Source organism: Periplaneta americana, chromosome 12 (genome assembly GCF_040183065.1).
Source record: "Periplaneta americana isolate PAMFEO1 chromosome 12, P.americana_PAMFEO1_priV1, whole genome shotgun sequence".
Lineage (NCBI taxonomy): Eukaryota > Metazoa > Arthropoda > Insecta > Blattodea > Blattidae > Periplaneta > Periplaneta americana.
This window is the reverse complement of record NC_091128.1, coordinates 68,726,946-68,743,750: the sequence shown is the minus strand read 5'-3', so window position 1 is coordinate 68,743,750 and position 16,805 is coordinate 68,726,946. Positions and strand designations below refer to the sequence as shown.

The 16,805-nt window shown below is 38.0% G+C and overlaps 1 protein-coding gene across 1 annotated transcript in view; it reads left to right on the top strand.

Moving 5' to 3' along the window:
• Positions 1–1,362: 1,362 nt before the first annotated feature.
• The window catches only part of LOC138710534 (integrin beta-PS-like), a 111,973-nt gene continuing 96,530 nt past the window's right edge, over positions 1,363–16,805 (top strand). Inside the window, exon 1 of the mRNA XM_069841499.1 lies at positions 1,363–1,535. Within this exon, the coding sequence (XP_069697600.1) occupies positions 1,386–1,535 (150 nt within the window). The 5' untranslated portion in view covers positions 1,363–1,385. The remainder of the gene's footprint in view (positions 1,536–16,805) is intronic.

Below are 16,805 nucleotides of genomic sequence, written 5' to 3'. Positions count from 1 at the left end.
AAATAAATTTTTGATCTTAAATACCTTGTAAAAAATTCTCAACACAGCATTCCAAAGTGAATCCCGAGACATCAGTAATTCAATGTTCTCTCTTCAAACTCAATTTTACATATCTAATCGTCTTAGAAAGATCAGAAATTTGACACTAAACATAATATCAATATTATCTTATCTTTCTTACAACATTATCTCAAACATTATGTAAACTGAAACAGTTTCAAAAAGTGATCTTAAAATTTCACCACGCAACACAGTATGTGAAACTTAATTCCTACAAGTTCAGAATTATTTTTTACATTCTTAAACGTGTTGCAAGAGCAAACTACATTGCTATCCTAGATGACCAACGCAATCTGAGAGTATAATTATTTCGAAACTTATCGTCAATAACCTCAGTTAACTTCATGGCTTGGACTTTTCAATCTAATTCATCTTCAGAGTCAACATATACCATATAGTTTCAATAGTTAACAGAATTAAAGTTCTATGCTATTAACTGTAAAATTAGAATTACATAAAAAAAATCATACAGTAATTCCTGGCTTATCATTATAGCTACATTACAAGAAACTGTGATGTTGAATAAATAAATAATAAACTTACATTATTTTTCAAACTGAGAATAACTGAAATTAAGTTAATCTATTACCTCAAAATTCCCCTTATTTCACTAATAATAACATATTTACATACATTTAAATGCTAAATATAATTTGAGGTAAAATGTACACTAAATAATGTTCACTGTTGGTTTAATGTTATTACCAATGAGCGAGCATGCAATGGTTAGAAAACAATGCAACAAGGGGAACACGTTTGTGATTCCTGAGTTAAACTAAACTGAGTGAGCTATTCAGTTGTAATAGTTTGAGTTCTTTTAAAATTTGGGATGACTTGTCGTCCTTCATTTCCAACTTGGCTCCCTCTTCTTTCAACATATGTAAGAATTCTTCCATTTTGTGCAAGGACTTTGTCAACTGGTAGTGCAGGAATCCTGAAGCAAGCCATACAGTTACAAATTCGTTTTGTTTTGTTGGTGGATCTAATACTAATAATGTTTGGAACCAATCATGTAGTTGCAAATCTGGCCATACTTTTACTAGTAAAGCTTTTGCTCCTTCCCATATGGTTTTCGCAGCACCACAATTTGTGACACGATGTTTCAGTGTGTCTAACCACCCACACTTTTGCATAAAGTTCCGGATTCCCGTTTTTGGTAACGAAGATGTGAAGCTCATTATCGTTTCTCGTAAACGTGTGGCAAAAGACTTCATAGCCAGGAACTGACGTGAGTTCTTCGTATTTCGACAAATCGTACGTGAACAGGAAAAGGAAAGCTTGGTTGGACGGTGCGACGAGGAAGTTGCTCTCAGTTGCTAGGAGACATGCGGACGATTCGCGTGCTGTGCATGCTCGCGGCTCTGCTGGGCCCCGCTGTGACGCAGGAGGCCCCTGACAAGAAGAGCTTGTGCTACACGCACCGCAAGTGCAGGGACTGCATCCGTACGTCGGGGTGCCAATGGTGCGCCGACTCGGTGAGTAACTTTATTTACCCGCTTACTCGCTTTATTTATTTATTTATTTATTTTATGGTGTGTCTCCACATTTCTGTATCAAGATCACACAATAACTCACAATTTGCATTTGTCTGTCAATTTAGCCCATAGATGTCCAATCGTACCTCGCATGAAGTAACCCCTGGCGTAAGCAACCCGCAACGCATAATCTTTAAGGTCGTTTTTCCTATTTTATATGGAAAGTTATTGACCTTAGCAGAGCATGCTTGACATGTAATATCTCTTGGTTCTATAGGCGTTTGGACACCCATTATTTCCTATTCTGGAAATATGGTACCGGTATTCTAATCTTTCTTCTGATACTGCTACTACCTTAACTCTAAATTTTAAGTTTCTTTCTTACTGTTGATCACAGTTATCATATCACCAATATGTTATTTCTTTCTTCGATCGCGCTCCTTTAACGTTCCTTTCTAACTTCTGCTCTCATTTAAAATAACTATAACGTTAACAGTTCGTCTCACCTCTCCAAACTCTACTTCAGTTAAGGGGATGCGCTACTGAAAAATGACCGTTTTTGAAGAAATGTCATGGTTTTTTTTTTATTTTACTCTTCATATGCTAAATTCCAATGATGTTATTTTCAAATTTTATTTTTAAAAGAGTTATTTCTTGACTTCGATCATTGAAATTTTCTTGATTAATTCATAATCATGATCATAATATGCTGTTAAAATTTCAATACATTATCTCTTAAAATGTAGAAATTAGAAAATTCAATAGCGCATCCCCTTAACACTTCTCACTTCACACTCATTTACTCATTAAGTCCCTGCTATTTATAATTTATACCATTCTATTGATCGTACTAATATTTCGAAATATCGTTCAGTTTATTTCCACTGTTTAACATATTACCACTCCTTTCACAAGCTCATGATAGTTCCCCTTATTTACATATGTATTTTCCTTCTTTCCTTCCTTTCTTTGCTACTACCGCATTACTCAGTCCAACCAAAGTTATATTCTCTATTTCCTTCCTGAACTTTCATATAGTCTATTTTTAGTTCTTTTTTTCTCCTTTCTATTAATTCCTTTTCTATTCCTTATTTTCTTGCCTTTCTTATACGCGTATTCTTACTTTCTTTTTTTCTCTCTTTTTACTCTACTTTCCTCTTTTTGGTACAAGTTTTCTTTCTTTTGTCATTATTTTACTCCTTATTATTCTCTTTTTCTATCTTAGCAAAAGTAAAGTTTCCGCTTTCATTTTCTTAAATCCTTTCCTTTTATTTCTATAATCGTTTCCTTCCTCCTCTTGCGTTCATCAGTTTCTTTTCTTTTCCTCTATTGTCATTGACTTTTTATACGCCTTTCTTTCTACGAGTTTATTTTACATTATGATTGGAGGAGGTATGATGAAGCTGCAGAAAATAGTTATTTATGATACAAGTGTTAAAAGTTTATTTTAATATTGTGAATAGGGATGTTGCGAAACGACACCGTATGTAACAAAACTACGAACAAAATATCACTTTTATGTCATCTGTTTGCAGAAGTACAGTGCGCGGCATATACAGGGTTGTTTCCGATCTCTGATAACGAATTTGAATGACGTCATGTGCGTCAGGAATCACACCGACAGCTGAATTGCGGCGAGAGGTGACAGACCAGTAGTGAGTGATTTCATAATCAGAGTGCACGGTGTATCACAGTAGCAATGCCCAAGAAAATCGAGTCTTTTTGGGAGAGATACATAACAACCCTTTCCGATACGTGAAAATCATAGGAGCCTGGAAAAAAAACATGGTTTCGTTATTTCCAAGAAAGGCATCTTGTGTGCACCTAATAAGATTGGCAAAGCTCGGATGGGATTAATTCCAGAGTGGAGAAAGCAAGGAAATCCACTCCTTGTCATAAGTCGCCGCACACCACGAGATGATACAAATTAATTCCATTCGAGCTTTACCATTCTTATTAAGTATGCCTTTCTTGGAAATAACGAAACCTCGTGTATTGCAGGCTTCTTTTATTTTCACTTAACTGTACTTTGCATCGAAAAGGGTCGTAATGTACCTTTCCCAAAAAGGCTCGATTTTCTTGGGAATTTCTGCTGTGAGTCGCACGCCATGCACTGTGACTATGAAATCACTCACTACTGGTCTGTCACCTTGCACCACAGTTCAGCTGTCGTGTGACTCCTGACGCACATGATGTCATACAACTTACCGGCATTGTAAGCATGTTTAGTGGGGAGATGCGACAGCTCTCACGCACGGAAGGAAAACGAATCGGCGGTGAATGGCAGTGATTTAGGCCTATATACCAGAAAAAATTATGCGCTGATAAGAGCTAATAAGAAAACGTTATGTTGATCTTACCTTTTAACAAAACGTAATGTAGAAAATGATACTCACCTATTTGGATGAACTTCTGAAAACTTCTGCAACTCTCTATTTGTAATTTCACTCAGCACTTGCCTGATTTCAATCTCCAGATCTTCAAAAAAGTGTGGATTGTTCGCATACATTTTCTGTTTTAAATTTCCCCACAGATAAAAATCACAAATATTTAAATACGGGGAACGAGCTGGCCAACATCCCGGACTAATTACGCGAACATCAAACACTTTTTCTAATGCTTCTAACGAAAGCATCTGTATGTACAGTGAAGTTATCCTGCTGGAAGTAAGCATACTGTTTTTCACTTTCGGTCAATATTGCAAAAAGAAAATCTGCAGTAGGCTAGTTTCGCACATAACTGTTAGTATTAAAAATCACGCGTATTATATACAGGAGGTTTCCGGGCTGGTGTTACTAACTTTCAGGGATGATGGGGAAGGGCACATGTATCAATTTGAGATAAGTAACCCTGGTTCGGAAATGACTGAGCGAAAGTTATAAGCAAAAATAATTGTGCGGAAATAGAATTGTAATTTGGCACCACGTTCTCCTTCCCATAACCTTTGGAACAGTCGTGGAAAAATGGTATAGGCCGGATGTCTCCTACGTGGGTACTTGTACCTGAACAATCTGTGAGCTTGTCTACTGTTCCCAATGGTTCATCCGTATTCGAAAATTAAGTCTGCATATTCCGCTCTCGTGTACTCTTCCATTTCACTAGGACTGATCGACTGGACACTGCAACTTCGCTATACTTCGCTTAAGAAACATCTATTTTGAGTGTCCAGCAGTAGTCTGATAGAATATTTGGGCTCCATTTTTCCTGGTAGCGCCTTTCCATTTCAGAAAAATCCTGATAAAAACGCTCCCCATGTTCGTTGCTCACTATCCGAAGGTTTTGAGGAAAGAAAAAAAAAGATGAGAATTCAAGAAGTTATTTTGAGAGATATGACACCCCATCACGTTATAGTTCTGAATCAGCTCGCTGAAAAGTATTCTGTAATCTTCTGATCTAGAAAGTAACGATCTGTTGAATGATCCTTAAGTTCCCGGAATATCATTGGAACTGGAAAAGAAATATGACGGGATTCTTTTAGCCAATCAATTAATAGAATCACTTGGAGCACAACAGATTTCAGGAGCCCAGTTCATGTTCTCATCTATTTTGCAATCAAAAGAACACTCGTAAGCTCTTTTAACTAGTGTAATTTTTTAGTAGGTTATTTTACGACGCTTTATCAACATCCGAGGTTATTTAGCGTCTGAATGAGATGAAGGTGATAATGCCGGTGAAATGAGTCCGGGGTCCAACACCGAAAGTTACCCAGCATTTGCCCATATTGGGTTGAGGGAAAACCCCGGAAAAAACCTCAACCAGGTAACTTGCCCCGACCGGGAATCGAACCCGGGCCACCTGGTTTCGCGGCTAGACGTGCTAACCGTTACTCCACAGGTGTGGACACTAGTGTAATAAAATTCAAAGTTAACTAATCACAAATGTAACAAAAATTGTTTATGTGATATTTATACAGTATTTCGAGGTATGTTTCACTTTATAAGATACTTTTACCACAAGGAAAACACAGGTTATGAAACTTGTTTCATGAATGTAAGTTCCAACTCAACTGAAAATTAATACCAACTCTCGCAGTCTTATGAGAAATAAAATGTATTTTTTATTAATTCTGACTTCACAGGCAACAATGATCAAAAGTTATATGTCACTTGTTAAAGTAATACTTACTTACTTACTTACTTACTTACTTACTTACTTACTTACTTACTTACTTACTTACTTACTTACTTACTTACTTACTGGCTTTTAAGGAACCCGAAGGTTCATTGCCACCCTCACATAAGCCCGCCATCGGTCCCTATCCTGTGCAAGATTAATCCACTCTCTATCATCATATTCCATCTCCTCAAATCAATTTTAATATTATCCTCCCATCTACGTCTCGGCCTCTTTTTCCCTCCGACCTCCCAACTAACACTCTATATACATTTCTGGATTCGCCCATACGTTCTACATGCCCTGGCCATCTCAAACGTCTGGATTTAATGTTCCTAATTTATGTCAGGTGTCCCTCTTAGCCCCAGATATTTTCCTAAGAACCTTATTCTCAAACACACTTAATCTCTGTTCCTCTCTCAAAGTGAGAGTCCAAGTTTCACAACCATACAGAACAGCCGGTAATAGCCTATAACTGTTTTATGAACTCTAACTTTCAGATTTTTTGACAGCAGACTAGATGACAAAAGCTTCTCAACCGAATAATAACACGCATTTCCCATATTTATTCTGCGTTTAATTTCCTCCCGAGTGTCATTTACTCGTATATTTGTTACTGTTGCTCCAAGATATTTGAATTTTTCCACCTTTTCGAAGGATAAATCTCCAGTTTTTATATTTCCATTTCGTACAATATTCTGGCCACGAGACATAATCATATACTTTGTCTTTTCGGGATTTACTTCCAAACCTATCGCTTTACTTGTTTTAAGTAAAATTTCCGTGTTTCCCCTAATCGTTTGTGGATTTTCTCCTAACATATTCACGTCATCCGCATAGACAAGAAGCTGATGTAACCCGTTCAATTCCAAACCCTGTCTGTTATCCTGAACTTTCCTAATGGCATATTCTAGAGCGAAGTTAAAAAGTAAAGGTGAAAGTGCATCTCCTTGCTTTAGTCCGCAGTGAATTGCAAAAGCAACAGATAGAAACGGGCCTATACGGACTCTGCTGTACGTTTCACTGAGACACATTTTAATTAATCGAACTAGTTTCTTGGGAATACCAAATTCAATAAGAATATCATATAATACTTTTCTCCTAACCGAGTCATATACCTTTTTGAAATCTATGAATAACTGATGTACTGTACCCTTATACTCCAATTTTTTCTCCAATATCTGTCGAATACAAAAATCTGATCAATAGCCGATCTATTACGCCTAAAACCACACTGATGATCCCTAATGTTAAAGTAATAAAATGAAATATTTTAAATATTTTCTATTTTATCTATTCTGATAGATCACCATGAATTACTTCCCCTCTTGGAAAACATTCCCTTGAATTCGAGAAGAGAAATGTGGTATCAGCAGGATGGTGCACCACCACATTTTGCAATACGTACATGTGAACTATTAAATGAGAAATTTGGTGAGAGGTGGATTGGACGTGCTGGAAATGCTAAAGTAATAAAATGAAATATTTTAAATATTTTCTTTCCATTAGCATCTTAAGGACTGTGTATAGCAATAAAAGTATATAATTTTTTTCTAAAATTACAAAAAAATGATTGGTGGTAGAAAAATGCTGACTTCATTTTTGGAATCAGCAGATGCAATTACGTAAGAAACAGCGGAAATTGTACATTTAACAAAATCACTGTTGACCAGTGATCAGCAACAGCCTTAGGAGAGTTCTGAAATTTCATGAGTAAAAACAAGTCCAGCCACACAAGTTGTATACATGAGTTCATTTATTACTATAACTGAAGGACACATATTCTACTCTCGTAATACGAGTAGTTGGTCAAACATACGACGGTGCGGCAGTGATGGCTGGAGAAATAAATGGACTTAAAACCAAAGTTCAAGACATTTATCCTAGAGCTCTATTTGTTCATTGTTTCAGATGCCCTAAATCTAGTCTTATCTCAGTCAGCTATGAGTATTAAGGAGTGCCGGATCTTTTTTAAAACATTGAATGGACTAAGTAGCTTCTTCTCCAAGTCTACAAAACTCACGCATGCTCTTACTGATATTCCAACAGAATAATTCCAAGAAATGCACCCATAAGATGGAATTTCTGTTCCAGAATAGTCAATGTTGTAGAGGAGAATAGTGAATTGAAGCTAGACCTTTTTAAAAATATACTCGACAACTCATCAGATTGGGAAAGTGAATGTTGCTCTTGCGCGTGAATATTTGTCTTTCCTTTCAGAGATTGAGACGAAATTTCTTCTAAATGTGTTATCAAAGATCTACTGTATGCATACACTGACATTCTGTACAACATTCTTCAGACGAAGCATTTGGATATTCTGTACTGTGTAGAAAAGGTTAATGAAACAAAACGTATTGTTCTGCATGAGAGAGATAGATTTGATGCATTAGGGAATGATGTTTGTAATGAAGTCGAATGTGAAGAAGTGCCGCGAAAAAGAAAATGCCTGGAAAATGATGTCATAAAATACAGGAGAATATTTTTTTGAAATAATAGACAATGTGACAAACCATATTACAGATAGGTTTGGAAATCTCCCTCAGTTGGAATTTATTTCATTGCTTGACCCAACCAAATTTCAGTCTTATAAATTAAATGTTCCTAATTCCGCCCTGGATGCGCTGAATGTACAGCACAGTGCAATGTTTGATATAGTCCGTCTAAAAAATGAATTGACAGTCCTATATTCAATGGAGGAGTTTCTTGGAAAATACCCTCATGAACTGGTAACACATTTAAAATCAAAACAACTCCACACAGCATTTGTCGAATTGTACAAATTGACTCTACTGATTTTGACCATACCAAGCACATCTGCATCTGCTGAGAAGTCATTTTCTGCCCTTAAGCGGATTAAATCATTTCAAAGATCAAATCAAGGTCAAGAAAGATTGAGCAGTCTAGCCTTGATGTCCATTGAGAAGAAAAAGCTGAAACAAATCCGAAAATCCCCTACATTCCACAGCGATGTCATTGAGGAGTTTTCTAAAAAGGAACGCAGAATGGAGGTCACTTTCAAGTAAATAAGGTATGATTTATTTAATTACTAATTTATTTTATCATTAGTTTCCGAAGGTTTCTGCTTTCTTACCCTCCTCCTGGCTGCTGCTCTGGTTTGATGTCAGAACTCACTAAAATTATATCAAATATCAAATTATCAATGTGTTCGAGATATATTGTAAGTTGTATACCTATGTAGCATGCATGAAGAACCTACCCTAATGCAATAAGATCCACACGCCACTGTAGTAGTGGTGGTGGTGGTGGTGGTGGTGGTGGTGGTAGTATATAACTGAGCATCACGTGTAATAATGGGGTAAGTAGTTACGAAATACATTCATACTTACCCCATTATTGCACGTGGGTGCTCAATTATGTTCTTTCATGTCCTTCCAGTCAAAATACTAACACTAATACGGCCTACCCAAGAGGTCTGCGGAATTTTGGATGCGAGTGTCGAAATACAATTTTAATATTTTATGCTATTAGTTTTTCACTAGGTTTGAAACGGAATTGTAGCATATTGGTTTTATCCGTATTTAGTTTAAGTCCATTACTAGTGAACCATTTATTTGGTTTATCGTTTGTCTTCGAAATAGGTCTACTTTTTATAAGCCACAGACATCGTCTTCTATAAGCATAAGGAAGGACACAAGAAGTGTCGCGAACACAAAAAGCTATGCCCAGAGGGACACAATTTGTCTCATTTCATATTTATTACTCACCGTTTCACAAGTTTCTTTCTTTTTAAAGAGAATCTGAAAGAAAAGAAAAATACTGTAGTACACACGGTATGTATGCCGGGCTTTGTTACACATTTACGAATGAAAAAATGCTTCTAATTAATGGACTTAACTTCATAAAATTTACCTAAAATATGATATATCAATTGTCTTTTTCCTTTTGATATTGCAGTTATATGTAGCATACACAAGAGGCATGTTGTTTTTTTTTTTTTTCGTAGTTATATCTCCGTATACACAACGTTGTAAGCAGACGAGTTTCGCGGCGACAACTCAAAGAGCGCTGTACAGGACAACTTGGCCACTCTATATTCTCTTTCTAACTTGTTGCTGGTGACTGATTCGTTTTCGTTTCTGTTTTTACTGCCCCCAGTAGGACTCGGCGTGTACAGTTGAAGACATGAAAGGAGGGAAAATGTATCATTTGAAACATTTAAAATGTTTACAGTCCAGTCTGGATTGTAATGTGTAGAGTCTCGTAAAGCACGCATTCATAATTCGTTTAATTTCAAGTTTCTGTTGACATTTATGTTTTTTCATTCTTTAGTTCCAACTTTTAATTAGATCTAAAGTAGGCGTATCTATAATAGATGTGTTTTAATTATTCTAAACATCAGGGGTAGACAAATTCCGAGCGCCAGGTGGCCATGGCGACTAAAAATTATGTGGTTCGATTTCTTTGATGTCACTACGACTAATACATAATGTTAACAAAGCGGTTGTAAGAAGAATATGCTTTTTAGATTAATGTTGTTACATTTGTTGCGAATCTCTAGATATTGTCACTACACAGCTTCAGTGGAGAACACAGAGCGTCTCTGAGAGCGTCTGTTTGCATTGCATAGATATTTAACATTGTTTAATATGTTTCACTAATTATAGTTTTATCTTATCTCGAATGGTTTCCTCATTGCATGTGTGGACAAAATGTGGTGGCTCCTGAATTTTTTTTAGCTTTGTCTATCTCTGGTAAAAATTATATTTCTTACATGTAAGCTACTTTTAAATATATACTTTTTTATTATTATTAAATCCATGTGATATTTTGTACATGAGTACTATTTCAATTGTTCACCGACTTACAAAAACAGGTAGCTGTTGTGGTTAGATAGCTTGGCCGGTGTTATGGGCAAACATTTGAGTAGGGGTGATGTGGAGTGAGTCAGTTTCTCAGCATATTCAGCTGGACAGGAAGGGGGAAGGAGCTCAACTGCATTCATGCTGACGTAAGTTATAGCTATGTTGAAAAAATTGGTCACGAACCTACACTTCATGGGCGATCACAGTTTTTCACTCACTGCTATCCAAAACACTCATATTTAACATAATGCAGTCTTCTCTTTTCACTCTTTCACACTTAATAAAGTAAATTGCTATACCTTCATTTGTTACGATATTAATGTTTTTGCAATAGTTAGTATATTACGTACTTCCACAGGAATAGAGGTGAACTCTACAGGAGCTGCAGAGTGACTAACCTATACACCTCTTTTTTCCGTTATCACTATCAAATGGACTTGCCTGGTTTACTGCGCAGAATGTTATGACCGGCCAAGCTATCTAAACACAACAGTACACGAATAAATAACCTATATTTAACACAGTACCGGAGACGCTTCACTGCAGCGTGAGCTGCTGACTCGCAACTTATTCTCCGTACCAAGCGAAGCTACGCAATATGATCGACGTACACCTGACTTGTATTCAAAGTGACCAAACGCAGGATTCTACTCACGAGTTGTTTAGTTAATTAACTGCCCGAAGACAGGTCTGAACGCAACTAGGCCAGGAGATAATGACGTAGGGTGGCAGTTCTCCCCCCCCCCCTCCATTGCATACATCGCAGACTAGCTACATATTACACTAGTCAGATTTCAGATGCATACAAACAATTGTTCTTCCTCTGACACATATCGTCAAGTGAGTTGTACTGCCTGATAATATATATACAGTACATATCAGCCAGAACCTCAATCAAAGATATGCTCACGAGTAATAAGAGTAAAAGATATTATCAGCGCACGAATATGACTGAGGATCGTCTCAACTCACTAGCTATCATCTATATAGATACCAAAATCTTGGAGAAAATGGACTTATCCAAAAGAATTGATCAGTTTGCTCAGCAGAAGGCAAGGCAAAATATGTTTGAAAACTGATACTGTATCTTGTAATTTTCAACTTCCAATTCTCTCCTTAGAACAGGTCTGGGTGTTAATTACTCAATTGAGTCACTACAGACCACCCCTTAATTCCCTACTTCACCTTTCCCTGGTGAGACAGTAATGTTTTGGTGCGATACGAGCAGACAGAAAGGTCAGTGATGGATTGTATTAAGCGAACATCATGGCTTTTACAAACTTTCAGCTCTCGTTGGTCACCTAAAATCCACCACTGATGCACAGAGCCTTACTCTGCGTTTGTTTATAAGCGCAAAGGACATGAGCGAAGAATTCTCCATCCCTTTCACTTCCCCTCTTATGACCAGCACTGCCTTAGAATAAGTATAGATTAAAATTCATAAGCCTGTTTTGAAGTAGAATAGGTATTTCCTCGCAGCGAGTAGGTCTATAATTCACGCATTCCGGAATCCGCGGTGAAACAAAAAAGGCAGAATTTCACATGCTAACTGTGAGAACACTATGAGCCTTAGTTGAATACTAAATCATGCCCAATGACTCCACCTCCCCTCGTTATGAACATAAGGATGCCGAATTTGCGTATAAAATAAGCCTTGCCGCGCTGCTTCTTTCAGTAATGTCTCGGCATCGAGAACAGCTACAGACTTGTGTGACCATTCCTTTGATTTGTAGTCGCGAGTTCTACAATACCAAAGTGATACAAACACGTACGATACACTTTGAGTGAACCATAGTAAAAAATTTGTTGTGAGTCGGTACTAATTTCGGAATGTCACTTCGTAATTCATAATTCATAATTACTTCTCTTATCATAGACGCAAACTCTCCATCTGTAAACCGAAACAAAAATAAAACATTTAAACCAACACAACTGCAGTTTTATTCCCGAAACTGGGTCACGTATTCTAAATGCCGGTGTATCTCTGATACAGCGCATTCCCTCTCCCCCCCCCATTTTTATCAAGAATGAAAGTGGAGGGGTGCATATTAAGGAAAAAGTGGGGCAGGAAATTCGGGTGCCTATAGGCAGCAGAATTGTAAATTCGCCACTGCATATAACGTCGTCATACATTTCACTTGGATTTTTAATATGATCATAATTTTTGTGGACTCTTCGCCAACTGCTCCGTTCTCTTCCATTCTCTACCTACTGACTAGAGTCGACGGCAATTCGGAAAGCGGTAGTCTGCTAGCGTTTGCGTCGAGAGAGACAGATAGGGAGAGCAAGGCAGCGTACAACACTGCCACATCGTACTTCAGGCTTACATGCAATACAAATAGCGCAGGAGAGAATTTAAATTATCAAAAGACAATAATGACATTAGCCGTTGATTACTGTAAGCATGACACCAAACAAACCTTCTTTCCTTCACTAACAATATTCTTTGCACGGTTCTCAATCCCACACCACATGCTTCTGCAGTCATTGGCAACGTTGCAGCCAGCATCAAGATGGCCGGCAGCGTTCTGCTCGTCAACGTTTTTAAAATAATTATACGCCTTAAACACTATTTTCCGTGCCTGCCTGTGTAATACTTGTCTTTTTACAGTCTCTTCTTCCATTTATTTATCTTGCACACACACACAGTAAATGTTAGTTTCACTTATTCAATGTATTGAAACACTCATACGCGAACAAACGAACTCGGGGAGTACTAATTACAGACTGATTCCGATTGGTTCTACTGTACAAGCTTGTAACGTCACATACCAGAAATGCTACGGCGCATATAGCAGTAGACCGCCTTCCGAAATGCTGTCTAGTCTAATTCGTTATGTTTATGTTTTTACTACCCCAATAGGACTCGATATGATAAGATAGGATATGAATTTGCCGTGTCCCCTTTTTCTTTTCTATTTTTAAAGTAAATTAAAATTGTAGTAAAAATAGGCCTATATTTCAATTTAACATTCTTATAAATGTACACATAGGCTAGATTTGGATGCGAGTAAAATCTGACAAATAATTTAGGAGAAATCGCTGTACATAAATGAACAGACGTACACGTAGATAAACTGGCTGACAAATAACATTGCAAATACCACCTTGTTTGGTATCAGGAGAGTTGAAAACGTGCATTTCCGTAAAATTGTTGATTTTTATCAGAATAACATAACTTTCAAATGGTGCGAAATTAGTTGTATGAAACAGACAGCAGTACTGGTGGCAGTGACAAAACACTGTAGCCCAGTCCTGAAAGATAACCTCTCAAACCCGGAAACATTTATCAGAGTAGCTGCTATAACGGGAAGTGTGAGAAACAAATACGTAGCCCATTTCCTTCTTCAAGTGATGTTTTTTTTTTTTTTTTTTTTTTTTTTTTTTTTTTTTTTTTTTTTTACTATATCTGATTTTAGTCAAAACTAAACCTCTACGGTGGCTGAGTGGTCAGACCTTCAGCCTGTCATGCAGCGATCCGGGTTGAGTCCCGGCCAGGCCTGAAACTATTCATTGGAAAATACTTGTGGCGGACAAGATCGCAGTCGAGGTTTTTCTCGTGGTTCTCTCGTTTCCCCATATTAGGCATTTACATGATTCCGTCAACATTTCTCCATTTCGTCATCATTCCTCAGCATCCCCCGAACGCCGCCTGGCGACGCACGGAGGAGTTTGGCCTAGGGACGAGTGGGATGGCTTGCTCGAAACCTGAGTACGCAGCGAACCTTAGTGTAGTCAGTCGGTGTGGATTTGGAAATGCGCCTAGCTTGAGGGTTAGCGCAATAAATCGTGAAAGATCGCTGTACTGGGTCATGGTGCCCCCTCCCCAAAATTCCATTCCATTACTCAAAACTGAATCGAATAGCGCAAGCTTTCTGGATTCTTCACCATGGCACAAATGTATCCCTCTTTCTTTGAATTTCGGGAGGAGGCGTCGGAGTTCGTGAGTCTACAGCCGGCGTTCGGGGAATGTTACTGAATGATGTAGATGCCTAATACATATGAGAAAACGGGAGAACCCCGAGAAAAACCTCAACTGCCATCTTGTCCGCCACAATTATCTCCCCTTTAGTCGGCCTGGTTGGCAAGTTGGTATAGCGCTTGCCTTCTATGCCCAAGGTTGCGGGTTCGATCCCGGGCCAGGTCGATGGCATTTAAGTGTGCTTAAATGCGACAGGCTCATGTCAGTAGATTTACTGGCATGTAAAAGAACTCCTGCGGGACAAAATTCCGGCACATCCGGCGACGCTGATATAACCTCGGCAGTTGCAAGCGTCATTAAACGAAACATAACATTCTCCCCTTTATCCACTAGACCAGTGGTCGTCAGCACTCGCTGAAATATGCAATGGGTACGCGGTGCTGTCCCGTGTGCACCGTCGTGCAACAGAGAGAGATAGAGAGCATATCCGCTAGCAGCTACGAGAGCATTATAGTGCACTGCGTTTTCAGCGGGTAAGAGAGGCTAGCCCCAGCGTGCTCTGTGCTGACGACTCCTGCACTAGACAATTAGTTGAATGAGAATAAATTTGTGAAAATCTTCATTGTTGTATTTACAGAGACAGAATTAAAATTTGGAGCGAGTCTTGATGGGAGTCCACCTGTATTTAAGCAACAATTTCACACCACTGTCCACAAGTAGCATTTACTGGTATAAAAGGCCCTTGTATACTGCACATGCGCAGTGTGTTTTAGGTGAAACTTACAAAATAAAGGAGCGTGTGTGCGTGAGAATTTTCTAAAAAAAAAAAATAATAAAATAAATAAAATAACGTAATTTTCTGATTATTTCCAATTGTGGATATTTTCAATTTTTTTTTTTTTTTTTTCATAGAGTTCGAATTATGAATCTTATAATACTCTATAATGTAAGAAAAATTGAAATGGCTCAAAACTTTTTCACAGCTTTTCTCATGGAATATGTTATAAGACTTACTTACTTACTTACTTACTTACAAATGGCTTTTAAGGAACCCGCAGGTTCATTGCCGCCCTCACATAAGCCCGCCATCAGTCCCTACCCTGTGCAAGATTAATCCAGTCTCTATCATCATATCCCACCTCCCTCAAATCCATTTTAATATTATCCTCCCATCTACGTCTTGAAGCCACCGCACCGGCATGGCTCAGTCGGTTAAGGCGCTTGCCTGACGGTCTGAAGTTGCGCTCGGGCGCGGGTTCGATCCCCGCTTGGGCTGATTACCTGGTTGGGTTTTTCCGAGGTTTTCCCTAACCGTAAGGAGAATGCCAGGTAATCTATAGCGAATCCTCGACCTCATCTCGCCAAATACCATCTCGCTATCACCAATCTCATCGACACTAAATAACCTCGTAATTGATACAGCGTTGCTAAATAACCAACTAAAAAAATCTACGTCTCGGCATCCCCGAAGGTCTTTTTTCCTCCGGTCTCCCAACTAACACTCTATATGCATTTCTGGATTCGCCCATACGTGCTATATGCCCTGCCCATCTCAAACGTCTGGATTTAATGTTCCTAATTATGTCAGGTGAAAAATATAATGCATGCAGTTCTGCGTTGTGTAACTTTCTCCATTCTCCTGTAACTTCATCCCTCTTAGTCCCAAATATTTTCCTAAGAACCTTATTCTCAAACACCCTTAATTTCTGTTCCTCTCTCGCAGTGAGAGTCCAAGTTTCACAACCATACAGAACAAACGGTAATATAACTGTTTTATAAATTCTAACTTTCAGATTTTTGACAGCAGGCTAGATGACAAAAGCTTCTCAACCGAATAACAAGCATTTCCCACATTTATTCTGCGTTTAATTTCCTCCCGAGTGTCATTTATATTTGTTACTGTTGCTTCAAGATATTTGAATTTTTCCACCTCTTCGAAGGATAAATCTCCAATTTATGTTATAAGACTATGCGATTTAATTAAAAAGTGTAATGCCCAAAACTTTCCACATCAAATATAATCTAATACTGTCTATTATAACGAAAACTGGAATTGACTAAAACTTTGTTCACAGTTTCACTCATCAAATATGTTACAATAACAATGCAGTAGAAGCCCGATATAACACGGCTGTATGGAGATATGCGTCATCCCCGCGCCATAGCTTAACCGTGGTATATGGAAGGGTGACCTGTAGAGTGTCATGAGACATAACTAAAAGTAGGAATTTATACCACAACATTAGGATATTAGATTAGTTGTGCTTAGACTATCGTTACGTCATGAATGACATGAAGCCTGAGGTATGGCCAGGTAATAATTTAAATGTGTTTTGTATCGCAACAATTGAATAGGGATATGTTTCTCGTGAGTACAACGACCACTCTATGCATACCTAACCTTGTAGT